Source organism: Rhodotorula graminis (genome assembly GCF_001329695.1).
Source record: "Rhodotorula graminis WP1 unplaced genomic scaffold RHOBAscaffold_6, whole genome shotgun sequence".
Taxonomy (NCBI): Eukaryota; Fungi; Basidiomycota; class Microbotryomycetes; order Sporidiobolales; family Sporidiobolaceae; genus Rhodotorula; species Rhodotorula graminis.
In genome coordinates this window covers 1,163,106-1,187,319 of record NW_017264933.1, presented here as the reverse complement: position 1 = coordinate 1,187,319, position 24,214 = coordinate 1,163,106, and the positions used below count along the sequence as shown (strand labels likewise).

The following is a 24,214-nucleotide window of genomic DNA, read 5'->3' as shown; positions in this document are numbered from 1 at the left end:
ACGAGATGTTGCAAGAGAGTTGGGTCATGCGCAGCGGATTCAAAGCTGGTGTCGTCTCGCCTTGTTTCGTCCCGTCAAGTTGCCTTCCTCTCTCTCTCTCTCTGTCCGTGCATCTCCCTTGTGTAGCTCGCCGTGCAGTACATCTGTGTTGCCTCATCGAGCTCGACACGTCGTACAAAGCTCAAGAGGCTGCGACAGGCGAGAAGAGCGCGAGCAAGGCAGGGTCCTGCAGGACGTGCGAGGACGACGACGACGGCTGCGGATCCGGGACGAGAGAGTCAGAAGCTGCGTCGACTGTCGATAGAAGAGGGAGAGACAGGACGCACCTTGAGAAGACCGCTCGAGCCCAGCTCGCGCACGACCGCCCTGAGCGCCTCTTCGAGCTCCTCGAGCGCAACCCTGCCGCCCTCGCTCGCCCGTCTCAGCTTGCGCGCCGCGTCATCCTCGCTTACCTCGACCCAGCACTGCCCGACCGCCGCAACAACCCTGCCCTCCCACCTCCCGCCGATCCTCGCGCGCCCGTTGCGCACGACCGAGCGCAGCGCCTGCGCCGCCGCGCCGAGCATGTGCGCCGACTCGATCGACCACACGCCGTTGGACGCCGTGAGGACGTCGCACAGGTGCGGGACGACGAGCTGGAGGTACCGGATCGAGCCGGGCCCGAGGGCGTCGACGAGGGGCGCGAGCGCAGCGCACGACACCGCCTCGAGGGCGACGTTGCCCGACTTGAACTCCCACGTGTGGGCGACCGAGGCGACGAGGAGGGAGCACAAGGCGTCGAAGCGCGGCTGGTCGGACGAGGTGGCGCTCGACGACGAGAGAGGAGGGTGCTGCAGGTTGACGAGCTTGAGGGCGATGGGGTGCGCGGCGGCAAGGAGAGAGGGCGACAGGGGATCGCTCAACGCCGAGAACACGTTCTCAAGCGACTGTGTGCGGGGTCGAGAGAGGCGTCAGTGAGGATTTCGAACCGACTCAGGCTGTGGAGGAAAGACGAGGGGCGGACCTTCTCAAACACCTTGCCGACGCCTGTCCGGCGCAGCAGGCTCGCGTCGGCCTTGTCGAGGAGCTTGTCGAGGATCGAGACGCCGACGAACTTGTTCTTGGCCTCGTAGTCGTCGAGCAACGTGAGGACCGGCGGAAGGAGGAATGGCCACAGGTCCTCGACCTCGCTGGGCTGTCGCGCAGGGCGTGAGCCCACCTTCCTCGTGGCAGATCGGGACGTCTGATAAAGAGAGAGAGACGCACCTCGAGCGCCGCGATCAAGAGCTTGACGACGCTGCCGAGCCCAGCCTGCCACCTCCAGCTCGTCGCGCCGTCCTCGCTCTCCTCGAACCAGTCGGTCATCGCGCGGTCGCCGCCGAGCGGACGGGACAGGACGCGCCCAGTCGCCGGGTTGAGCTTCGGGTGCGGCTTGAAGAGGGGCGGGAGGGAGCTGCTGAGGAGGTGACGAACGAGGGGGAGGCGGACGTGAGGAGGTTGGCGGACCAAGCGGTCGACGAGTGCTGCGCGCTCACGGGATGTCAGTCCCGAGACTCTCCCGTAGATCAAGAGAGACGTGGAGCGCACCTGCTGAGCTTGCTGCAGCCTCGGGCCCGCTCACGCCGCCCGACAGGTCCTCGTGGACGAAACGTCCGCAGGCGAGCACGGCTTGAGCACGTAAGGCAAGGTCGGCCTCGCTCGGCCGATCGTCGGGAACAGGCAACAAGGTGGAGAGCGAATGGGCGAGGACGAGAAGGGCGGGCGCGTGACGGCGGAAGGCGTCCTGGGCGAGACGAGCGGGCGCATCTGTGGACATCTCGAAGGTCAGGGCTCCCCGGTCGCGTTGCCGAAAGATTCAAATGAGCAGTGACGCACCGAGGTCGTCCTCGTCGGCGCAAAAAGAAGCTGGAGGCGTGGCGAGGACCGACAGACGCTGCAGCAACTGGACGGCCGAGGCTTGATCGTGCGCCGAAGGAGGCTGAGCAGATGACACGGCTTGATCGACCGTCCGAGCAAGGTCCAAAGCTCGTTGGAGCGACTGCGTGCGGTGCGCAGGACGTCAGCTTGGCGCTAGACGCAGTCTGAGTGGGGAAGAGAGGGACGGACCTGCTGCTCTGCGGGAAAGTCGCCGAGGAGGGCATGTATCTGGGCCAGAGCGGGCTCCATTGCAGTCGGTAATGTCTCTGGGTGACCGTGGACTAGTCAGTCAGGCCTCTCGAGGGGCGAGGCGGAGTGAGAGGGACGGACCTGATGAACGGCGAGGTGGGAGGAGCAGACGACGGCGGGAGCTCGTACAAGCGGCGATCAAGCTGGAGGGGCTCAAGGGTAGCTTCTCTAGTACTCACGGCCAGCCAGAGGCACGGCGAGAGCTGTGTGGACGAGGCTATGGGTGTCCTCGTCCTCGTCGCGAGCCGATCCACCGACAGACCCGACCACTCGTCGCCGACCACTCGAGCCATCCATGCAGAGTGCGCACTCGCTCTCTAACCACTGTCGGAACCCACCAGCTTATTCCCACATCGTCGCAGGCCTTGTCGCATACAGCGACAGCGACGACGACGGCTCATCTCCCAGGCGACCACGCCAGCCCGAGCCAGGCCCGTCTGCCGCGCCAAGACCAGCACAGGTGCGACACACTCTCCCTGTATCACTCGAGCGCGCGGACCCAGGCGCACGCGACTCCCCTCTCTTGCCCTCCCTCCAGCCTGCCGCTCACCTCTTGGCTCCCTCTCCAGCCCGTGCGTCCCCTCCCTCCTTTTCTCCTTCCCATGCACTGACTCGTCCTCTGTACTGCCCAGCAACGCCCCCCGCCCTAAGCCGCATCAAGGGCGCAGCCTCGCGCGGCGCCTCGCCCCTTTCCGGCGTCACCCTCCCCACCTCGTCCACCTCGTCCCCCTACGGCACACCCACCGCCTCGACGACCAAGCGTCGCGGCTCGTCGTCCCCTCCAGCCGTCGACCGCGCCGCCCCGCAGTCGACCGCCGACCGCAACGCGCAGCGCCAGCGCGCCGACGACGACCGCGACGGCGAGGGTGCCCCGGCGAGGGAGCGCGACGAGCGGCGGGAGCGCGACGAGACCGAGGCGGTGCGGGTCGCGGCACCTCCCGACGTGAGGCTCGACACGCTCGCCGAGTTCGGGATCCCGCCCGTGCCGACTGGGCCGTGCAAGCCGTCCGTCCAGGTGCGCACCTCTTCCCTCTCTCCCCCTGCCCCCTCGTCCCTCCTTCCCGGTGCCTCTCCCTCTCGCTTCCACTGACTCTCGCCTCCCTCGCAGGCCAAGCTCGCCAACTTCCACGCCCTGCGCCTGTCGCGCAACCTGCACTTCAACGACTCGCTCCACGCGTCAAAGGCGTTCCGCAACCCGCGCATCTACGCCAAGCTCGTCGAGTTTGTCGACGTCGACGAGAGCGGCACCGGGTGGGACAAGGAGGTGTGGGACCCGAGGGGCTTGGGCGAGGGAGCGACGGCGGCGAGGATCGGTGCGTCCTCTCTTTCTCTCTCTTGCCCCTTTCCTCCTCTCGTATCTGTTCTCTCCAGAGCCCGAGCAGGAGCAGACGACCAATACTGACTATCTTCTCTCGTCGTTTCGCAGCCGTCGACCAAAAGGCCCGTTCCGAGGCCAAAGCGGCACAACCCGCTGGCTCGCGCAGCTCGATCGCCTTTACCTCGTCGGCCACGTCCTCGGCGTCGACGTCGGCGACACGTGCGGGGGCGGACGGGCGCAACGGCGAGCGGGATCGGCGGGACCGCGAGCGGGAGCGCGAGCGCGAGAGGGAGAGAGAGCGGGACCGGGACCGAGGAGCGGGCGCGAGAAAGGGCGGCAGCCGGTGGGACAGGGAGCGGAGCCGCAGCCCGAGGAGGCGGTGAGCGCCTTCGAGCGCGTGCAACGAGGTCCCGTTGGCCCTCTTGTTTCGAGCTCAGCGAGAGCGCGAGAGCCGAGGCTCGTGCACACGAAGACGGCTCTCCGGAGAAGCGCCGCACAAAGGTTAAACGACGACGTCTATCCACCTGCGCTTCTTCCTCTGTCTACCGAGCATGACGACCTCGCGCACCTCCCTCCTCACGCGCTCCCTCTCCTCTTCCTCTATCGCCCTGTCCCCCTCTCCCTCCCGCCTCTCCTCCACCACTCCTCGCACGCCCAGCACCCTCAGCTCTCCCCACCTCGCATCCCAATCGACGCCCCTCACGGCGTCGACGACCCCTTGCTGCGGCGCATCGACGACGAGCCCGCCGAGCCAGCTCAGGTCGAGCGTGCGCAGCGTCGGCGTCGCGGCGGCGAGGCGCGGCAGGAGCGACGCCGCCGTCGCGGTACCCGACGACGACGACGACGACGTGGAGGAGGAGGAGGACGACGTGGCGGGGTGCGCGTCGAGGTGCTTGCCCGCGAGCGAGAGGTGCCGCAGCGAGACGAGGTGCGCCAGGAGGTCGAACAGCGGGTCGGCAAGCGCGAGGCGCGGTGTCGCCGTCAGGACGAGGGTGTGCAGGTGCGGGAAGGCGCTGACGAGTTTCGGGGGTGGTGCGGGGCTGGGCGCGGGCGCGGGAGCGGCGGGGTGAGGTCGAGGTTGGGAAGGCGCGAGGGGAGCGGGAGGGGGAGGGGCAGCGCCGACGGGTCGCAGGAGGAGGGACCGCAGGGTGCGCAGCGACACGTGCGCGAACGACAGGTCGAGGACGTCGACGAGCTCGACGAGGTCGGCGTCCTGCGCCGCGAGCGCGTCATCCTCCCACCCGCCTCGCTCGTCGTCCTCCTCCTCCTCCCCCGCTCCGCCGAGCCCGAGCCGACCCATCCGCTCCTCGACGCCCTCACACTCGCCCTCGACGTCGAGGCCATCGCTGACGTCGGTGCGCAGGAGCTCGCGCGCGCCGTCGTCGGTGAGCGGGGCCGGGTTGCGCGAATCGGCAAAGACGTCGTTGACGAGGCGCACGCGGACGTGGTTCGGGAGGTACGCGACGTGCTCGACGAGGAGGCTCGCGTCGGGGTGCGACCGAGCGCGAGACAGGTCGAAGGCGAGGACGCGGCCTGCGAGGGTGAAGAGCGAGTCGACGGGGGAGCGGGGTGCGGTGGACGAGGTGGGAGCGGCGACGAGGGGCTGGGCGAGCTTGCGACGCTCGGCGAGGTCGCGAGGGCGGAGTGTGGTGCGGCGTCGAGGGTCGTGGGACAAGGAGGAGGAGAGGTCGGTCGAGGTCGAGGAGGGTGTGGTCCAGCTTGGCGGGGGCGCGGGCCCTGCTGTGCCTCGTCGCGGGTCCGAGTTGCGCAGCCGATGTGACGGTGGTGGATGATCGGACGTGGACGCTGCTGCTGCTGCTGCGAGCCAGCGGGGAGCCGAGGTTTGGGCTTGTGGCGGAGCGTGGTCGAGGCGAGGGCGCGAGGCGGCGTGTTCCTCGCGGCGCAGGCGAGAGATCTTGTCCGAGATGGACTCTTTCGAGCGTGGTGGAGGTGCAGCTGGGCGGGCTGGGATCATGGCTGCCCTGGCGTGAGGGGGCGAGGGACGAGACGAGGAGGCGACGAGCAAGGGGGTCCTCTCACCTCGGCCACTCGCTCGGGCCAGCTGCTACTCGCACCCAGCTGCACCACACACACTCTCAGCACCGACCAGGCCCACCAGCCACCACCGCCAGGCCCTCTCCCGCCCTCACCCTCATCGCCCCCTCCTCATCTCCCACCCCACCTCGACCACCTCTCGCCCTCCCTCTCCTCCCACTCGAGCACCTTCTTCAGCACCTCTCACCCCCGATCATGGCCACTCCGAGCCCCGACGTCCATCAACTCGCCCGCGACGGTCCGTCTTCGCCTCTCGTCCTCCCCCTCTCTCTTGCACCGCCCCGCTCTCGACAGCTGACGCGTCCCCCTTCTCAGGCAACGCCTCGCTCCTCCGCGTCCAGCTCGAACAAGACCCAGACCTCGTCGCCAAGCTCGACCAAGACTCGCGCACCCCGCTCCAGTGCGCCATCTCGGCCCTCCCGCCCTCGGTCCCCGCCGTCGACGCCTGCCTCGACGCCTTCGCCCGCCTCGACGACCCACGCACCAAGACCAAAGCGCTCGAGAACGGCGACGGCGTCGGCAACACGGCCCTCATCTCCGCCGGTCCGTCCCCTCTTCCTCCCACTCTCCCCCCTCACCGCCTTCATCAACCTGACCGCCTCGCACGCCCCCCCCTCGCAGCAACAACGGGCAGCCTCGAGATCGTCAAGCTCCTCGTCGGCGCAGGCGCAGACGTGACGGCCGCCAACAGCCGAGGCGCAACCGCGCTGTGAGTCGCCGCTCGTCCTCCTCGCCGTCCTCGAGCGTCCTCTTGTCGACGACTCTCGCCTCGGCTGGATCGCTCAGGCGGCGCACTGACTCATACTCTCGCCCTACAGACACTACGCCGCCTCGAAAGGCCACGTCTCGGTGCGCCCCCGCCCTCCGACTCTTCCTCGCTCGAGCACTCACTGACTGCTACGCCGTGTGTTCGACTCCCTTGGCCGCGCAGATTGGCCGCCTCTTGATCGAGCGAGGCGCAGACATCAACACGCGTGACAAGGCCAACCAGCTTCCCTTGTGCGTCGTCGTCTTTCTTCGCTCGTCGCGGCGGTTGGTCCTCCCTCCCTCGCGGGTCGCGGCCGTCGCTTCAGCGCTCCGAGGCGCCGCTCACCCTCGTCTCGTGCCCCTACCCTCCCCCAACAGGCACCGCGCCGCAACGACCGGCACCCTCCCCTTTGTGCACCTCATCCTCGCGTCTCGCTCGCCGACAAAGCCCGAGAAGCCGCGCGTCAACCTCTCGGACCGCGCCGGCCACACGCCTTTGCACCTCGCCGTCGAGTCGGGCCACGCCGAGGTCGCCGTCGCGCTCGTCGAGGCGGGCGCCGACCGCGACAAGGGCGACGCGGATGGGTGAGTCCCGGTCGCGGCATCTCGCTTTTGCCTCGCCGCGAGCGTGGGTCGCACTCGCGCTCGCGGCTGCGAGTAATGGGCATCGCGACGACTGACTCTCTCTCTCTCTCTCGTGCGCGGCAGGATCCGGCCCGAGGACATGGACGGCGTCGGCGGGACCGAGGCCAAGAAGGTGCGCGAGTACAGTGCGTCCGGCGCGAGTCGCTCCCTCTGTCTCTCTCGGTCTCTTCCTCCCTCACGAGGGCGAGCAGTCACTGATACGCGCTTCCGCTGCCGTCCGCAGTTGTGCAGCGATGCGGCCCACTCAGCTCGTAGCTGCTCGCACCCGTCCTCGTTCGTCGTCGCCCATCCTCCCTCGCCCTCTGCAACGCGCACAGTCCTCTTCTCGCCCTCGTTCGCCTCTCGAATCTCGCTCGTCGACTCGCTCGCTCTCGAGAGGGCACGCGGGAGAGCAGGAGAGATGCGGCGAGATGCAGTGCAGGAGGGGCGAGAGTTGCGGTTTGAGAAGGACAAAGGGAGAACGACGAAGGAGGGGCGGCAACAGGAGACGAACGGGACAGGAGGGGGCGTACAAGAACGACTGAGGGTGGACGAGAGAAGGGCGAGGCGTGCTCAGAGCTCGAGGCCGAGGCCGACGAACGGCTCGCCGCGCTCCTCCTCGGCCTCGCAGCGCTCGTGCCGCGCCGGCGCCGCCGCGCCCTTGGCCCTCCTGCGCCGCTCGAGCGAGTCCATGCGCCGCAGCGCGAGGCTCGACGGCGACGCGCCGCAGCCGTCGCCGCTGCCGCCGAGGTGGACGTCGCCGAGCTCGAGCGGCGAGGCCGAGAGTGAGAGGTGCGCAAAGGGGAGCGGGACGGGCGACGTCGCGAGCCAGGACGAGGCGGTCGTCGACGACGAGATGGACGACGTGGGCGAGAGGTGCGACGTCGAGGAAGAGGGGGAGAGGCCGGGCGTTGACGGGGTCGAGGGGCGGCTTGCGGGCGACAGGGCGGCGCCGAGGCTGAGGGCGAGGGAGGGGAACGACGGCGAGTGCGACGAGGCGCGCAGCGGGAGGTCGTCCTCGCCGAAGCGCGACGACGAGAAGCCCAGGCCGAGGCCGAGGCCGAGCGCCAACGACGGCGACGAGGAGAAGGCCGACGAGGACGAGTACGTCGCCGCCGCGCTCGAGCCGTCGACGCCGTCGTCGTTCATGGACCACGCGTCGACCCTCCCGCTCCTGTACGCCACGCCGCCGAGCTCGAGGCGACTCACGCTCCGGCGCTCGAACCCCTCGTCTGCGGTGGCGCCGCCCTCGGCCGCCGCGTACGCGCTGCGCGTGAACGCCGCGAGGTCCTTCATCGCCGGCGAGCGGCGCATCGGGCTGCTGCGCAGGCTCGCCGTCGAGCTCGAGGTCGACGACGTCGGCGTGACGGGCGGGAGAGGGAGGACGTCGAAGATGGGTGCGGGAGGGAGGAGCGGCGCCGGCGGCGTCGTCGCGAACGAGCAGGACGCGCTTGTCGTCAAGGACAGGGTGTGCGAGGCGAGGTACGGCCGGGTGCGAGGCGGCGGCGGCGAGAGGGAGAAGGCCGGTTTGACAGGCGACGGCGGGAGGCGACGCTTGCGCGGGTTGCTCGGCGCGACGAGCGGCGCCTTGTCGGCGGCGGCGAACGACGTACGACGCGTCGGGGTGACGGGAGCAAAGGGGGCGGAGGAGGACGACATGGTCTGCGGTGGCGGTGCGAGCGTGGCGACGAGGAGGCGAAGGGTGGCAAAGGAAAGACCATCAGTATCTCCCTCGCTCTGGTCGACGAGAGAGAGAGCGTCTGTTTGTTGTGGCTCACCTTGAGAGAAGGACGCAGAGTGTGCGAGACTCGAGGACAAAGACTGGGTGCGAGACGCGACGAGGAGAAAGAGAGAGAGGAGAGCGACGCCGAGCTGCGGTCTTTGGGAGACGGACGGGCGCACGTTCGTCGATGGGGAGAGGAGGAGGAGTGTGCAGCAGCGTCCGCTTGTCGTTTGTACCGTGCGACGACGAACGACGACGAGCGAGCGACAGAAGCTTGCCCTTTTTCGGCTCGACAATCCGCTCGTGCCGCGTGAGCGTTCATTGCACCTCGTTGCAGCTCGATCACTCTGAGTGCGACGCGCAGAGAACAAGGCCCGGCCCGGCGCACAGCGATAGACTCGCGCTCGTGGCTGGGGTCCGGGGCGGTCGCCGCCGAGACACAAAAGCGGGCGGACGTGAATGACGGCGCGAAAGAGCAGCGACGGCGAGCCTTTGGCGGTGGCGCAACTGCTCTAGTCGTCGTTCGGTGGACGCTAGAGCGAGCGAAAGGGCGAACGCTGGCCGGGGCCGGGAGGAGGAGGCGAACGGCGACGGGAGAAGTCAACTTGGGAAGGCCAACTCAGAGGGCCTGAGCGCGCTCTGCTGCTAGCTTTCCTCGTCTCGCTCACGGTACAAAGATCGAGAACCTCGCAAGGCACGCCAGCTGAAGCCTGTGCGGAAGACGGCACGCCGTCCTCCGTCCCTGCAAAGCGAGGAACAAGGGCGAGCCGAGGAACAAAGGGAAAGCGATCGTCCTCCTCGTTCGTCGCAAGCTGCGCCCGCGCTCCGCTCGCCAAGCTGTGCGCACAAGCACGTTGCGTCGCGAGCGTGCGCAGCCCGTAATTGCCCATTGTCGCCCGTCGTTGACGGCGCTCGACCCTCTCCCGGTCGAGCTCCCTCTCGTTCTCGGCCGGCGCTCCTCGACAGCTGCCCTCGCGCATCCACCTTGGCCGCTCGAGCTAGTCATTTTGCGCTTGTTGAGCCACGCGATCCATCTATTGGCCACGCAGCGTGCCGAAGCGTGGCGGCAAGCGTGCCGAGGCGCGGCGAGGAGGAGAAGGAGGGCCGGCTCGAGCGCGAGCGAGGTCGAGCGGAAGCATGCTGCAGCAGGCCAGCAAGCCAGAGAGAGCACAAAGACTCGAGCCAGCGAAGCCCTCTACTCGACCGCATAGGCGCACGCAGGAGGCTCGAGACGAGCCGCTCGAGCCCACTGCTTCTGACATTGCTCGCGCGGCCTCGTCCACCCTCAGAAGTACTGCCCCGCTCCAAAGTAGCTCCCGAGCGCCTCGTCGCCACCCTCGTCCTCCTCGCCCGAGCTGTCCCCTCCCACCGCCGCCGCTCCTCCTGCGCCGGGTCCTCCGAGCGCCATGGCCGCGAACGCCGCCGTCGGCGGCGGCGGCGGGATGCGCGAGGGCGGTGGTGCGCCGGTTGAGCGAGGGCGGAAGGCGGGAGAGGGAGGGGGAAAGGGCTTGAGGGCGAGGGCGGCGCGGCCGGAGGGGAGGCGGGACTGGAGGGTCTGAGGGGAGGGAACGGGGTGGAAGTGCACCTGCGGGCGTGCGAGAGCGTCAGGCACGATGGTCAAGCCGCCTACGCACCACCTGCTCGATACGCGGGACGCCGAGAGAGGCGCGGCAGAGAGAGAAAGACGTCGCCGACGCACCGAGTCGTTGACCCTCCTGTAGGCATTCCGGAACGCCTCGGTGCTCTCGACCTCCTCTCCGACCTTGCCCTTCCTCGCCTTGCCCCCGACCCTCGCCTTGCCAAACCCCTTGAGCGCCCTGAGCCCCTTGTCCTTGCCCGCGAGCGCCTCGAGCTCTGCGCCGGCCATGCCGAGGAACCCGAGCGCGTCGCCCGTCTCGCCGCGCTCGCCCGCGTCGACGCCGAGCCACTTGTACGACAGGGCGAGCGCGAGCGTGCGCCCGTCTGACAGGTAGCGGCGCAGGGCGGGCGAGAGGTCGCCCGAGCCGGTCGCGCCCGCGCCCGCGCCCGACGACGACGATGAGGACGACGACGAGACGGTCTTGGCAGCGGCTCGCGCCTCGTCGTACAGGGTGAAGACCTGGAGGTGGAGCTTGGCGAGGAGGGCGGGCGAAGGGTGCGAGGGCGGGAGAGGAGGGCCCGGCGTGGTCGTCGAGTGGGCGACCTGGAGCGAGCGCGACAGGAGGCGGCGGATCGCGAGCAGGTTGGCGTCAGCGAGGCACATCCTGAGGGAGAGACGAGGAGAGTCAGGCATGACCTCGAGAGAGAGCGAGAGGAGAGAGCGAGAGGACGCACTTGGCGAGGGCGGTCGTCACTTCACGGCTCATCTCGACGGGCCGCGCTCTGAGCGCATCGAGTCCGACTGCCGCCTCCCACCGCGGAATGATGACCTCGGCGAGGTGCATGAGGACGCCGCTCGCGCGGCACAGCGTGTCGGCGGCCTGATTGACCGTCTCGTCGTGGCCCTTGAGGCCCGTGGTCGTGACGGACGACGCGATCTCGTACGAGCCGAGCGAGGTGACGAGGGAAGAGGCCTGGTTGGCGAGGCACAGGGCGTACGACAGGAGGGTGGCGGTGAGCTCGGCGTGGCTGTGGACGAAGTGCGAGTGAGCGGGTTTCTGCGGCGGCGAGGGTGCGCGAAGGAGGGGACGCACAGCGACGGCAGGAGGACGCGCTTGCTGGCCTTCTTGAGCGCTTGAGACGACAGGGATGCGCGCCACGCGAAGAAGACTGTGCGACGTGGGCGGCAAGGTCAGGCGCGAGGTGTGGGAGGGGGGAAGGAGGAGAGGGACGGACCAGGGTCGGTGCGCAGGAGGAGGTCATCTGCCTCGACGCAAGCGAGGATGGCGTAGAGGTGCGGGAGGTACTCTGCGACGGCCTGGCGGTGTGTGGCGAGGCGAGAATGAGCTGCCAAGGCTCCGAGTGGGGGGAGGAGGAGGGGAGGAGGAGCGCACCCTCGCTGCGCCTGCCCAGTCTGCGGCTTGCGGGTCGTTGCGGGTGGCCTTGAGTGCGGTGCGAGTGCGTGCTCGAGCGGCTTCTGCGTGGGTGAGGTCGTGGGTGTGGGAGGACGAGGGGTCGGCGAGGAGCTGGGCGAGGGCGACTGGGGCGGGGAGCGGTGGTGGGAGGAGCATGTAGCGTGTTGTAGGTGCCTTGAGTGGCAGTCGGTGCTCGGTCAAGCCAGCCAGGGGTCGACAGGGTTGCGCTGAGGTAACCTCTCTGCCCGATGAGGACGGACGACCGACGACCACGATAACGTCCCCCTCAGCGACTCGTGCATGCTTGCCAGAGCCTGCACTCGACTCAGCACAGCCAGACCACTCGGCCGCACCCTCTCGACCGCAACCAGCTCCTTCCCTCGCCCTTCTCCTCCTCGCCCTTCCCCACAGCCACCCGTCCGTTCCCCCCCTCCCCTCCCTCGCTCCTCCCTCGCTCCAGCCTCACTGAACTCGCACGCAACACACAGACCTCTACTCGCACCTTTGCCACCATGCCCGCCGACATCACCGCGTGGGCCTCCAAGGAGGACGGCCAGTTCCGCCGCCAACCGTCCACCTTCCGCGACTCGATCAAGGTCGGCGGCCAGTTCCCGCCCGAGGAGGGCCGCTACCTCCTCTACGTCTCGCTCGCGTGCCCGTGGGCCCACCGCACCTTGATCGTCCGCAAGCTCAAGGGCCTCGAGCGCTTCATCGACGTCGTCACCGTCCACCCGGTCATGCTCTCGCAGGGCTGGGCTCTCGGCACGCCCAAGCGCAACAGCGACGGCAGCTACGACCAGGACGAGAAGGAGGTCACCGACGACGACGACGGCATCGCCGGCGTCGACCGCGACCCGCAGTACGGCGCAAAGCACATCCGCGACCTCTACTTCAAGGTCAACCCGGACTACACCGGCCGCTTCACCGTCCCCGTCCTGTGGGACAAGAAGACCGAGCAGATCGTCAACAATGAGAGCTCCGAGATCATCCGCTTCTTCAACTCCGAGTTCAACTCGCTCCTCGACGACGAGCACGCCAACATCGACCTGTACCCCGAGTCGGGCCGCGCCGAGATTGACGACCAGGCCGACTGGGTCTGTGCGTCCTCCTCTCTCTTTTCGTGGCGGTGTCTGAGCGCGAGTCGAGGACTGACGCCGTCGTTTCCTCCCCCTCCTCCCTCTTCCTCCCCCTCTCCTCTCTCTCTCTCCTGCCTCACAGACAACAACGTCAACAACGGCGTGTACAAGTGCGGCTTTGCGACGACGCAGAAGGCGTACGAGTCCAACATGGGCCCGCTCTTCGACAGCCTCGAGCGCCTCGACAAGCTCCTCGCCGACCGCAAGTACGTCGCCGGCACCGACAACATCTCCGAGGCCGACGTGCGCCTGTACACGACCATTGTGCGTCCCGGCCTCTCTCGTTCGTCGTCGCAGAAGGCGCCGACTGACCCTTGTCGTCCTCGTGCAGGTCCGCTTCGACGTGTAAGCCCCTCTCACGCACATGTGTCTTCCTCCCGAGCGCCTACTAACGGCCAGAGAGCAGTACGTACTACACTCATTTCAAAACCGACCTCGGCATGATCCGCTACGACTACCCGAACCTGCACCGCTGGCTGCGCGAGCTCTACTGGCAGAACGACGCGTTCAAGTCGACGACCAACTTTGAGCACATCAAGACGCACTGTACGTCTCTCTCTCTCTCTCTCTCTCTCTCTCTCTCTCTCTCGCGCCCTCCCTGTCGTGTGCCGGGCCCCAGACTGACCCTCGAGCCGTGCGACGACCCACAGACACCAAGAGCCACCCGCAGATCAACCCGAGCCGTATTACCCACCTCGGACCTGTCCCGGCCATCAAGCCTCTGTGAAGAGTGAAATCGAGCTACTGTTTGTGCCCTGTACGACCCAAAAAGCGAGAGCGAGAGGAAAGCAACTTGAGAAGGTCGCTCTCGCTCATGCGAGCTGTGCTCGCCGTGCGACCTGCAGAGCCTCTAGTTTCGCTTGAGAGAGACGTGCAGAGCCCTCTCTAGCTCTCAAGAGTGGCCGCTCACGACGTAAAGAGCGCTAGAAGCTTGAGGAGAAAGTCGAGAAGGAGGACGAGACTTGCGCTGCGTGCAGCTGTCGCCGCGCTTCCTCGCTTACGGCAGGCCCTGATGGACGACCACAGAGAGAGACAGAGGAGGAACGAGGGAGCAGAAGAGCCTCTCGCGCCGCCTCTCGACCCGGGCGACGAGGAGAGCAACTCGCGCTTCTTGCTCATCGACATGCTTGCTCTGCGACGGGACAGCGACGCACAGGGTCGAAGGAAAGAGAGCTGCAATGCGATAGTAGAGACGACACAGAGAGACAAAGAGACACGGCACGACCGGTACTGCGCAAAGGCAAAAAACGACCCTCCTCCTCCTCCTCCTCCGCCGCCTCGACTTCTTCCACCGCCCGAGCGACGTGCCGCCCCGCCCCCGAGGCCGTCACATGACCGTGCACGACCTCGCCTCCGCCGCACGAGCGAGCTTGAGCATCGCTGCCGCCGCGTCGTCCTCCGTCTCGCCCGCCGCGACGAGGCCCGAGCGCTCGACGTTCGCCGCCTGCTCCTCGAGCGCACCGCCGACCCATGCCGCCGGTCTCGACGCCGGCTCCCGCGGAACGACGTCCTCGCTGCCTTGGTACCGGTCGGCGACGGCGTCGGCCGAGCCGTGCGCTCGAAGGGCCGACTCTTGGACGTGGCGCTGGAGGAGGAGCTCGGACGAGGACGGCTTGCCGGCTGCGAGAGATCCGGTGCGCTCCTGCGACGCCGACGAGGGCGACATGGGGTGTGCGCCACGAGGCGGGGAAGGGGAAAGGTCGGGCGTCGGCGGGTCGGGATAGGGAAAGTCGTCGAGCGAAAGGTCGGCAGGCGACGGACGCGCCGGCAACGCCGACTCGTCGTCCTCGTGCTTGACGACGTGCGAGCGAGATGAGGACGACGTCGGGCTGGCGCTCGGACCGTGCGGCGCCGAGGACGGGTCCTCGCTCGAAACCGGGTTGAGCGGGTTGGACAGGACGAGCGACACTTGCGAGTCGACGTCCTCGCCCTTGACGACGAACGCGGACCTCGTAGTCGACGTCGGCGGCGTCAAAGCGACGTACTCGGCCGGGCTGAGGAGCGCAAACCGCCACTCGAGCGGGACGAGGCGCTTGTCCGAGTCGGTCTCCTTCTTGACCGCGACGAGGTCGTCCTGCTCGCGCTTGATCTCGCCGAGAACGTCAACCTGCTGCTGCTCCATCGTGGGCTTGTCCTCGCACTGCTCGCCGAGCCGCTGCTCGTCGACCTCGTCCTTGACCTTGACCGGTCGACGGGGCGACTCGACCTCGCTCGACTGGACAGGCTCGGCGGCTGCGACATCGCTACCGCGAGGCAGGGCGCTCGAACCGCTTGAAGAGAGGCTCGATGGGGCGGACGACGGGCTGGGAGAACGAACGCCGACGTCGGCAGGGCCGTTGACCTCGGGCGACGAGCCGACCTGCTCAGGCGACGAGTCGCCTCGCTCGCTCGACGCCGCCAGGGTGACCGAGTCAGGCGACGAGTCCGACAGGGTGATGATCTCGACCTGGCCGACCGCGGCGGGCGTCGCGACCGGCTGCTCGTCGTCCTCGTCCTCGTCCGAGTCGGCGATGATCATGACGGCTCGTCGTCTCGGCGCATGCCCACCCTCGACACCTTGACCCTCGTTCGTCTCCTCCGTCTTGATCCCGCCGTGATGCGGGCGCCAGGTCGGCGAGTCGGTCGGCTCGTCCTCGTCGCTCTCGACGCCCGACTGCGTGCGCAGGGCGGCGATGCGCGCCGAGCGGCGCAACGGCGTGTCCTTTTCGGCGAGCGACGTCGCCGTCTTTGTGCGGGCGATGGAAGGTTTGGCGGCGACCGAGCAGGCAGGGACGTCGGCGGGAGCGCAGACAGGCTGGAACGGCGCGCGCGTCGGCATCTCGGCGAGGGCGGTGGAGGCGACGGCCGACTCGCCAGAGACGGTGGCGGCTGCCGGGGTGGCGATGGTCGAGACGAGGCTGGTGGCGCTGACGGTGCGAGAGCTGATGCTGAACAGGGCGAAAGTGTGGGTCAGATCCGAGGACCGCGACTCTAGGAGGAGGGGGACGCACCTCGTTCGCTGAGACTGGTCGGAAGACGACGGCATTGTGCTGCTGGTTGATAGCTGAGCCATCTGTTATGCAGGAAAGGCAAAGTCAGCTGTGTGGTCTGCGCTTCTCGCCAAGGAGGAGGGAGGGGGTGCGGGGAGGGGCAGCGAGCACCACGAGAAGGATGGGGCTCACCTTGAACGGATTCGGGGCCACCATACTAGGCTCAGATGGCGTGGCGAGCTGCGCAGGCGGAGCCGCGAGCCTGTGGCGAGTCGTGGGACCGAGATGGAGGCGGGCTCGCTGATGAGGACGAGGACGGCGCTAGCGACACGGCGAGGCGCCTGCGAGGTGCGGGTGCAGGGCGAGGGCGTAGTTGAGCGGTACGACTGTCGAGGCGCAGCACCGTCACGGCAGCCGAGCGCGAGGCTGACGACGTTGCTCGGGTGAGGAGGCCAGGGGACGACGCACTCGCTTCCTCGTTGAGGTGCTGCTCTCCTCGCGCGCTTACGGTCGGGCCTGGCGCATACACTGCGCGCAGAGGACACTGTTGTACCATGATCGAGCACCCTCAAAGCTGTGCGAGAATAGACTCTCTCGATGGAGCTGCTCTACGTCGCGAGCTTCTACTCGTCTCCTCTGCTCGTCTAGCCATCATCGCCCACGCTCAGCGCCCTCGCTTTCCTCCCCTCGAGGTGCGCGCACCGCTCCTTGTGCTCCTCCCGCCCCCTCCTCCAGCCGCCAACCCCCCACTCCTCCTCGCGCTCCTCGCTCCACGCCCTGCGCTCCCTCTCGGCCCTCGTCTCGGCGTCCTCCGGCGCCGCACCTCCTCCCGGCCCGACGACGAGGTGCGCCCGGCCCGGCCGGTCCGAGCAGTCGGGCGTGAGGCACAGCGCAAAGCTCGACTGGGCCGACGAGTAGGCGAGCGACAGGGCGCGCGCGACCGACGAGATGAGCGACGACGGGCACGCCGAGGGCGACAGCGGGACGAGGTTGCGCTGCGTGCAGAACCGGAGAAAGACCGGGTCCGGCTCGTGCGCTGCGTCGCCTGGACCTGCGGCCCCTCCCGCTCGAGGCTCGACGACGGCGGCGGCGGCGCGCAGGGCCTCGACGAGCTCGACAGGGAGGCCTCCTTCCCTGCCGAGCTCGAGCTGATCGGCAAAGACGGCGACCCTCGCGTCGCGGTCGCGGTCAAGCCGGCCGCTCCTCTCCCACCTCGCCCACCGCTCGGCGCCGTCCTCTGCGCGCTCGCCCGCTCGCCGCACCGCCTCGCCGTACCCCTCGTCGAACGACGCCTCCCACGCGCGCACCGTGCGCTTGTCGAGGCGCGAATGGAGCCCGAGGCCGAGCGTGCGCAGGGTCGGGATGGGCGGCAGGACGACGAGGTCGCGCACGGGCGAGATGGGCGAGTCGACCGGCGCCGAGGGCGAGGGCGCGGGCGCGTCGGTCGGGCGCGCCTTTGAGATGCGGCGCCATACACGCAGGGCCTCGTCGGCGCGCGAGAGGCCGCTGCCGCCGCAGCACTTGCCTGCAAACGAGCACGAGGGTTAGTCGGGTGCGGCAGAACGAGAGAGTGCGAGAGCGAGAGGGGGACGGACCGAGCCACTTGAGCGTTGCGTGCGCCGTCGCCTCGTCGACCGCGTCCTGCCCGACGAGCCCGCTGCACCGGTCGAGGACGAGGCTCTCGAGCGCCGGGTACAGCCTCAGGAGGGTCGGCACGCGCGCATCGTCTGCGACGTGCGTCGTCGACAGGTCCAAGTGGCGCAACGCGGGGAACGGGGCGCGCTTCTCGGTCGGGGCGAGGTCGACGAGGGCCGGGAGGAGGGCGCGGCGAGGGATGCGGAGCGTGACGTGCGAGAGCTGGGCGGCGAGGGGCGACAGGGCGAGGTGCGTGATGCAGCCGAGCTGGAAGAAGACGATGGGCTGGGCAAAGTCCATCTTGTCGTGCTTGAGGACCCGGCCGAACTTGCCGCCGACCGACGCGTACACGACTGGCTCGGGCTCTGGTCGAGCATCGCTCGCCGGCGCGTCACCTCCTGCCGCCGCCTCGCCGAGCGCCTCGTCGAGGTCGGCGAGACCGAATGCAGGCGTCTCCTTGCGCACGACGCCGTACGTCGGCGGGAGGTCCTGGATGAACGACAGGCGGCGAAGGGCGGGAACGTCTTGCGGGTCGCAGCGCGCGAGCGAGAGCGGTGCCGTGTCGTAGTAGGCGCCCTGGAGGTGCAGGTCGTCAGTAGCTGCATGGCGCATCCTTGAAGAGCGGGCGCACCTTGAGGAACGTGTGGTACGACTTCTGGACGCTGTACGGGTTGAAGCGGAACGAGAGCTGCTCGAGGTGGCGCCACCTGCCCGAGCGGTGGATCGAGGCCGGGTCGACGAGGTCCTCGAGGTGCTCAGGCGCGGCGAGAGGCCCGACGGTGAGGCTGACGCTGGTCGGGCGAGGGATGGCGAGGAGCAAGTTGACGACGAGCTGCTGGTCGTCTCGCCACACCTCGACGGTGACGGTGCGGGTGGCCTGGGCCGAGTCGGTGAGCGACTTGCGGAGGGCTTGAGCGGCCTGGAGAGCTTGACGAGGGCGGGTGATGCGGATGTGGCGCACGAGCGAGGTGGGCGAAGGGTCGGCGCGGGGCAAGGCGCGCGAGAGGGCGAGGGCCGTGTGCTGCTGGTCGTGCGGTGGCAGGAGGGACAGGACGTGGTCCCACAGCTCTGCTGGGAGCAAGCCCGTCGTGCGAGTCGTCATCGCTGGACAGAGTGGAGGAGAGGAACCAACAGTCCGGCTCGACTCTCGTCCAGCTCGCCGCCCTGCTCCAAACTGGCCCTGCGTCCTGCTAGACTTGCTTCTACCGCCTGGCTGCCCCGACTCGCCCGCGCCATGGCAGCTCCCGCGTCCTCCTCGTCCTCGCCCTCCTCCCCACCCCGCCTCATCGGCAAGTCCCTCCTCCTCGCCTCTCCTGCCCTCGTGCAGCCCGTTCAGCACTGACTAGACGCTCACACAGACATTGGCTCCAATTTGGGCGACCCCGTCTTCCGCGGCAGCTACCACGGCAAGCAGGCTCATGCAGGTCCGTCCTCGTCCTCGTCCTCGTCCGCTCTCTCTCGCCCGATCTGTGCTGACCGCCCTCTCGTGCAAGCAGACGACTTTGCCGACATTCTCGGACGAGCGCGGCGAGCTGGTGTCGGCATGCAGCTCCTGACGGGCGACTGCCTCGCGGGCAGCAAGGAGGTTCTCGCTCTTGCGCAACAGCACCGTACGCTCCCACTCTCTTTCTCCCCCACTTCCACCTCCTCACAGTGCATCGAGCTAAATCCGTCCCTCTCGCACGTGCAGAGGGCCTGTACGCGACCGTCGGCTGTCATCCCTGCCGAGCGACCGAGCCCGACGCATACCCTGGCGGCGCAGCCGCCTACTTTGACGCGCTCGACAAGCTCATCGTCGATAACAAGGGCAAGGGCAAGGCCCTCTTCATCGGCGAGTGCGGCCTCGACTACGACCGCCTCCACCTCGCGTCCAAGGAGGCTCAGCTCCGGTGCGTCGCACTGCTCCCTCTTCGTCCCCGCTCTTTCACCTTCCCCGTACTGAATCGACTCTCGTGCCTTCTCTCGCAGAGCCTTCCCGCCACAGCTCGAGCTGGCCTCGAAGCATGGGCTCCCCCTGTTCCTCCACTCGCGCGCCTGCCACCCCGACTTTATCGCCACCCTGCGCGCCCACGACAAGCCGCTGCGAGGCGTCGTCCACTCGTTCACGGGCGAGACGGCCGAGGCGCTCGAGCTCGTCGACGCCGGGTTCCTCATCGGCATCAACGGGTGCTCGCTCAAGACGCCCGACAACCTCGACACGGTGCGCGCGTTGCCGCTCGACCGCCTCCTCCTCGAGTCGGACTGCCCCTGGTGCACGATCGGCCCGTCGTACGCCGGGCACGCCCTCCTCGGCGACCTCCTCCACGACGCCGAGCACGCCGAGGCCAAAGCGCGCTACGTCCCGGCGGCGGTCAAGAAGGAGCGGTGGGCGCCGGGCAAGGCCGTCAAGGGCCGCAACGAGCCGTGCACGACGGGCCAGGTCGCGTGGTGCGTCGCCAAGCTCAAGGGCGTCGCGCTCGACGAGGTGGCGAGGGTCACGACCAAGACGGCGCTCGAGCTGTTTGGGCCCGAGGCGGGCGAGCAGGACGGTGTGTGGCACGGCGGCGAGGGAGACGCCGAGCAGGCATAGACGGCGGCAATGAAGCTGGTTGCTCGTGTCAAGCTGAGCGGTCGAGCGAGCGAGGATCTTGCAAGTGCAACGACCCGGGTTCGTGGTCGAGGCGATTGAGGACGAGTTCAACTGTCTTCGCACGTCAAGGAGAAGCGCTCGAGAGCTTGTCGGGCTCGTGCCCTCGAGCCAGAGTGCCAGAAAACCTGAGAGCGAGCGTGGTCGTCTCGCTCGAGCAGCTCGCGACTCGGAGGTGGAGCACCTCGCTCTCCCTTCCTCAAACTCGTCGCCGAGCTTGCGATTGCGCACCCGGCTGTGCTGCACTATTATTGCTGTCCACCGCGCCCCCCAGCAGCGCCTCACCGCCCTCAGCCGTCGCCATGTCCGCTCCTCCACCTCGGAGAACAGCTCCCGCTCCATCACCCGCACCACCGCCCGACCCGGCCAAGCAGACGTGGAAGGAGCGCGCAAAGGCCAAGAGTGCAGTGTGGGGCATGAAGGCGCTCGACAAGGTCCGTCCCGGCTCGCTCTCCCTCTCTCCTCCGCCCCCACCGAGGTGAGGCCGAGGGAGGCTGGCTCGCGCTGGACGAGATGCTCACCCTCGCTCGTACCCGTGACAGGCCCTCGTCGTATCGGATGCCGTCGGCGTGCACGCCAACAACATGACGGCCAAGGTCGGCGGCGAGCGGTGGTGGCCGACGACCGACGACTTTCCCGCCGAGGTCGCCAAGTGCGTCCGCATCCTGCGCGCGTTCACGGTCGACGGCATCGAGAAGGAGGTCGTCGACAAGGACGCCTCGGGCATGACCAAGAAGCGCAAGGTGTTCAAGAAGGTCCCGTCCGAGGTCATTCGCGACGCCAAGGGCATCGTCGTCTACACGTCGTTCCGCAGCGGCATCGCGCCGTTCGGTGGCGCAGGCGGCAGCGGTGTCATCGTCGCTCGCCTCCCGGACGGCAGCTGGTCGGCGCCGTCCGTCATCGCCCCGGGCAACTTCGCCGCCGGCTTGATGCTGGGCCTGCAAGTCCCTTTCCTCCATCCCTGCCATCAGCGAGCGCAGCACTGACAGTCCTCGACGACCTGCAGCGACTTGTTTGACGCCATCCTCACCATTATGACCGACGCCGCGCTCGACACCTTTTATTCACACAAAGTTACACTCGGCGCCGAGATTGGCGTCGCGGCGGGCACGTACGGCGCAGGCGCCATTGCCGAGGCCGGCACCGACCGCAGCCCCGTCTACAGCTACCTGCGCTCGCGAGGGTTCTATGCCGGCGCCGAGGCGGTCGCGCAGGCCTACCTGACGAGGTTCGACGAGAACGAGCGCATCTACTCGTGCAAGGGCGTCACGCAGCGAGAAATTGTGCGTCCTCCTCTCTCTCTCTCTCTCTCTTCCAGACACCCTCTGTGTACCCTTTCTGACCCTCTTGCCTTTCACTCGGGCGTCCGCAGCTCACGGGCCACTTCAAGGCGACCTCGGCCGCCGCGCCGCTCTTTGTCGCCCTGCGGGACGCCGAGACGGGCTACGCGCAACGGCTGCACGGTGCCGAGTTCGAGTTCGTGCAGCCGTTCGAGACCAAGGACTCGGCGCACAGCGGCGCGACGCCCGGCACCGGCACGCCCGAGAACGAGAACGAGCCCGAGGTTGCGCCCGAGTACCAGCAGCCGCCGAGCGTCGACGGCAAGCCCGCCTCGACAGCTTCGCCTGCCCTCGTCGACCAGGCGCCGTCGACTTCTTCGGCCGTCGTCGACCCGGCCCTTTCCGCACTACCGTCGGACTCGAAGCCGGCCTCCCTTCCTCCTCCACCACCTCTTCCCGCCCGAGCCCCTTCCTCGACGCTCCCGCCTACTCTTCCACCTCGTTCGGCACCAGCACCTGCGGCCGAGGAGTTGCGCGAGGACCTGCTCGCCGCCGCCATGGAGGACAGGCTCGCGGTGGGCGAGCACGACGGGCCGAGGAGCTCGGCGCCCGTCGACTAGAAGGCGCAGGTGCCGTAGCTCGAGACGGAGCTCGTGTGTATTGCAGCTGTGCCGTATTGGCGTTCCTTCCCTGCGTGTGGCTCGTGAGCAGCGAGCCGAGCGAGCCTTTCTCGAGAGCAGCGAGGACGTGCGCGTCTCTATTTCTGCGCGTTTCTGCGGTCAAGCGAGCTGTGCGAGAGCTCGAACAGTGTCGACAGCTCCTGGGTAACTGCTCGCTGGAGCGGCGACGAGGTGGAGCGGTCGAGCGGACCGTGCAGTTCCGCCTCAGAATCTGGCTCGGGCCGCGGCACGTCCGCAGGGCGAGGCGAGCACCGCCTGCACTCGCTTACTACGCAGAGAGTAAAGCTCGTGAGCCTCAGGGGAAGCGCCTTTGCAGCCGACCTTGGTGTGAACCTCGTCCGACCTCGCTGCGAAGCTGCTGCTCGACCTCGGCACCCGACGTCCGCAGCTCTCGCTCTCTCCACGTCTCTCGACCGCGTGCTCTCTGTGCCACCATGGAGCCAGTCGCGTCGCACCCGCCACCGCCCAAACGCCTCGTGCCGGCAAAGCCGCCCGCCGACCCGCTCCTCCCTCCCGAGAAGCAGGGGTGGTTCAAGCGCCAGTGGAACAGCTGGGGCGAGTCGGCCATGTACAAGGGCATTGCCATCTCGGACAACCTCGGCACGCGGGTCAACGGCTGGGCAGAAGGCGTGCGTCCCCATCTCTCTCTCACTCTGGGTGATGAGGACGAGGAGGCGGTGTTGACCTCGCCCCCTCCCTCGCATCGCAGGTCGGCGCTGAGCGCTTCTGGCCCACGAGCAACGATGGCGTGCAGGAGATGGAGAAGGCTGCGCGCATCATCAAAGGTGCGCCCGCGTTCTCCCCCTCGCCCTCCTCACCGACGACGAGCTGACCTCCCCCCTCGCCCGCCCCGCCCCTGCAGCATTCACGGTCGACGGTGTCGGCGCCAAGGTTGAGAAGAAGGACGAGAAGACGGGCAAGAAGATCCAGCGGCGCATCCAGCGCAAGATCCCGGCTCGCGTCTTCCGCCAGGCCAAAGGGCTCGTCGTCTTCTCGTCGCTGCGCAACGGCATCGCGCCTTTCGGCGGCGCAGGCGGGACGGGCGTCATTCTCGCGAGGCTCGAAGACGGCAGTGCGTCCTACTCTCCCCTCTCTCTCGACGGAACGAGCCCTGACCCTCGTCGCTTGTGCAGGCTGGTCTGCGCCCTCGTTCATCTCGCCCAACAACCTCGCCGTCGGCCTCATGGCCGGCCTCGACCTGTTCGACTGCGTCCTCATCCTCCGCACGCAAGAGGCGGTCGACTCGTTCGCGTCGCACAAGGTGACGATCGGCTCCGAGATCTCGGTCGCGGCGGGCGTGTACGGCGGCGGCACGAGCATCGAGATGGGCATCGACCGGCAGCCCGTCATGAGCTACGTCAAGACTCGCGGCCTCTGTGCGTCCTCGCTTTCACTTCGTCGATCTAGCTCCTCGCACGAGCCGTTTTCCTGACAGGCACTTTCACTCGCAGACGCCGGCGTCGAGCTCGTCGGCCAGGCCATCCTGTACCGCTTCGACGAGGCCGAGCGCGTCTACTTCTGGCCCGGCATCACGCAGAAGGACATTGTGCGTCGTCGCCGCTCCTTTGTCTCTCTCTTTCAGCGAGCTCGCGACCTGACCATTTTGCCCCACTTCCCCTCTCTGCAGCTCAGCGGCCGCACTCGTGCCCCTCGAGAAGCCGAGGTCCTGTTCCAGGCGATCGACGACGCCGAGTCGGGCGCGGCGCAGCGCGCGCACGGCCTCGAGAACGAGTTCTTCGAGGAGCTCGACTGGGAGGACCCGCAGCAGCTCGACCTGCACGACGGCGAGACGCTCAAGCTGCCGCCGACGCCCGAGCAGCTCGAGCGCGAGGAGGAGGACGAGGAGTGGAGGAGGAAGAAGGAGGAGCGCGACAAGAAGCGCTTCCTCAGGTGACCTCTCGGTCGACCCCCCCCCCCCCCTCGCGCTCTCTCTCCCTTTCTCTGTCCTTTATAGATCTCGCCGCCGTTTCTCTCTCTCTTCTCTCTCTGTGACCCATGTTGCTACATGTCCAGCTTTGCAATGCAGCCGTCGTGCTCGTCCCCGTCCTCGTCCACGAGAGCAGCATCGGCGACAGCTTCCTTGGCGAGCTCTTCTCGACAGATCTGCACGGCCGCGGGCACGTTGAGGGTCAGGTCGTCTCGGTGTGACAGAGAGAGGAGAGAGACCGTGGCGGAAAGAGGACGCACCTGCTTCCACCGCTCGCGGTCGAACTTGGGCGCGCGCTCGAGGCGGTCTCGAGGCGAGAAGTAGTCGAGCAGGGCGAGCGAGGCATAGGACTTCAT

General features: G+C 68.1%; 11 protein-coding genes across 11 annotated transcripts; 6 read left to right on the top strand and 5 right to left on the bottom strand.

Annotated features, from left to right (window-relative positions):
- Positions 1-126: 126 nt before the first annotated feature.
- RHOBADRAFT_53478 (uncharacterized protein) lies at positions 127-2,145 on the bottom strand (the record flags this gene model as incomplete). Its single annotated transcript, XM_018416853.1, has 7 exons — positions 127-256; positions 327-926; positions 1,004-1,174; positions 1,246-1,502; positions 1,567-1,785; positions 1,855-2,017; positions 2,086-2,145. 7 exons carry the CDS (start codon positions 2,143-2,145, stop codon positions 182-184), a joined length of 1,545 nt encoding a protein of 514 aa, XP_018271556.1. The 3' UTR covers positions 127-181.
- Positions 2,146-2,440: 295 nt separating this feature from the next.
- On the top strand, positions 2,441-3,846 carry RHOBADRAFT_44012 (uncharacterized protein; the record flags this gene model as incomplete). Its single annotated transcript, XM_018414334.1, has 4 exons — positions 2,441-2,447; positions 2,778-3,160; positions 3,254-3,458; positions 3,572-3,846. 4 exons carry the CDS (start codon positions 2,441-2,443, stop codon positions 3,844-3,846), a joined length of 870 nt encoding a protein of 289 aa, XP_018271555.1.
- A 2,488-nt stretch (positions 3,847-6,334) lies between these two features.
- On the top strand, positions 6,335-7,034 carry RHOBADRAFT_9740 (uncharacterized protein; the record flags this gene model as incomplete). Its single annotated transcript, XM_018419251.1, has 4 exons — positions 6,335-6,367; positions 6,450-6,517; positions 6,644-6,850; positions 6,974-7,034. Coding segments are annotated over 4 exons (369 nt in total), but the record flags the coding sequence as incomplete, so codon positions are not given.
- A 428-nt stretch (positions 7,035-7,462) lies between these two features.
- RHOBADRAFT_44009 (uncharacterized protein) lies at positions 7,463-8,548 on the bottom strand (the record flags this gene model as incomplete). Its single annotated transcript, XM_018414333.1, has 1 exon — positions 7,463-8,548. The coding sequence occupies one exon, from the start codon at positions 8,546-8,548 to the stop codon at positions 7,463-7,465; it is 1,086 nt and encodes a 361-aa protein (XP_018271553.1).
- Positions 8,549-9,821: 1,273 nt separating this feature from the next.
- Positions 9,822-11,816, bottom strand: RHOBADRAFT_53475 (uncharacterized protein). Its single transcript, XM_018416852.1, has 6 exons — positions 11,585-11,816; positions 11,427-11,508; positions 11,285-11,360; positions 10,926-11,219; positions 10,312-10,855; positions 9,822-10,197 (listed from the first exon to the last, which is right to left on the bottom strand). Exons 1-6 carry the CDS (start codon positions 11,759-11,761, stop codon positions 9,898-9,900), a joined length of 1,473 nt encoding a protein of 490 aa, XP_018271552.1. The 5' UTR covers positions 11,762-11,816; the 3' UTR covers positions 9,822-9,897.
- A 301-nt stretch (positions 11,817-12,117) lies between these two features.
- RHOBADRAFT_48454 (uncharacterized protein) lies at positions 12,118-13,500 on the top strand (the record flags this gene model as incomplete). The annotated part of the gene is made up of 5 exons (XM_018415141.1): positions 12,118-12,703; positions 12,824-13,005; positions 13,073-13,086; positions 13,148-13,287; positions 13,392-13,500. 5 exons carry the CDS (start codon positions 12,118-12,120, stop codon positions 13,466-13,468), a joined length of 999 nt encoding a protein of 332 aa, XP_018271551.1. The 3' UTR covers positions 13,469-13,500.
- A 568-nt stretch (positions 13,501-14,068) lies between these two features.
- RHOBADRAFT_53473 (uncharacterized protein) lies at positions 14,069-18,447 on the bottom strand (the record flags this gene model as incomplete). Its single annotated transcript, XM_018416851.1, has 4 exons — positions 14,069-15,668; positions 16,413-17,235; positions 17,306-17,921; positions 17,977-18,447. The coding sequence occupies 4 exons, from the start codon at positions 18,445-18,447 to the stop codon at positions 14,069-14,071; spliced, it is 3,510 nt and encodes a 1,169-aa protein (XP_018271550.1).
- A 249-nt stretch (positions 18,448-18,696) lies between these two features.
- On the top strand, positions 18,697-19,914 carry RHOBADRAFT_14770 (uncharacterized protein; the record flags this gene model as incomplete). The annotated part of the gene is made up of 4 exons (XM_018412218.1): positions 18,697-18,769; positions 18,839-18,955; positions 19,036-19,234; positions 19,314-19,914. Coding segments are annotated over 4 exons (990 nt in total), but the record flags the coding sequence as incomplete, so codon positions are not given.
- Positions 19,915-20,273: 359 nt separating this feature from the next.
- Positions 20,274-21,936, top strand: RHOBADRAFT_53471 (uncharacterized protein; the record flags this gene model as incomplete). The annotated part of the gene is made up of 4 exons (XM_018416850.1): positions 20,274-20,405; positions 20,514-20,911; positions 20,978-21,254; positions 21,344-21,936. 4 exons carry the CDS (start codon positions 20,274-20,276, stop codon positions 21,869-21,871), a joined length of 1,335 nt encoding a protein of 444 aa, XP_018271548.1. The 3' UTR covers positions 21,872-21,936.
- Positions 21,937-22,365: 429 nt separating this feature from the next.
- RHOBADRAFT_53470 (uncharacterized protein) lies at positions 22,366-23,971 on the top strand (the record flags this gene model as incomplete). The annotated part of the gene is made up of 6 exons (XM_018416849.1): positions 22,366-22,560; positions 22,641-22,716; positions 22,794-23,003; positions 23,065-23,307; positions 23,383-23,477; positions 23,559-23,971. The coding sequence occupies 6 exons, from the start codon at positions 22,366-22,368 to the stop codon at positions 23,823-23,825; spliced, it is 1,086 nt and encodes a 361-aa protein (XP_018271547.1). The 3' UTR covers positions 23,826-23,971.
- On the bottom strand, positions 23,933-24,208 carry RHOBADRAFT_44002 (uncharacterized protein; the record flags this gene model as incomplete). The annotated part of the gene is made up of 2 exons (XM_018414332.1): positions 23,933-24,034; positions 24,119-24,208. Coding segments are annotated over 2 exons (192 nt in total), but the record flags the coding sequence as incomplete, so codon positions are not given.
- Positions 24,209-24,214: the final 6 nt, after the last annotated feature.

Coding starts and splice junctions, on each gene's coding strand:
- RHOBADRAFT_53475 (XM_018416852.1), bottom strand. CDS start 11,761: ATGCTCCTCCCACCACCGCTCCCCGCCCCAGTCGCCCTCGCCCAGCTC. Junction 11,509..11,584: donor ACTGGGCAGGCGCAGCGAGG/GTGCGCTCCTCC, acceptor ACACACCGCCAG/GCCGTCGCAGAGTACCTCCC. Junction 10,856..10,925: donor GTGACGACCGCCCTCGCCAA/GTGCGTCCTCTC, acceptor TCTCTCCCTCAG/GATGTGCCTCGCTGACGCCA.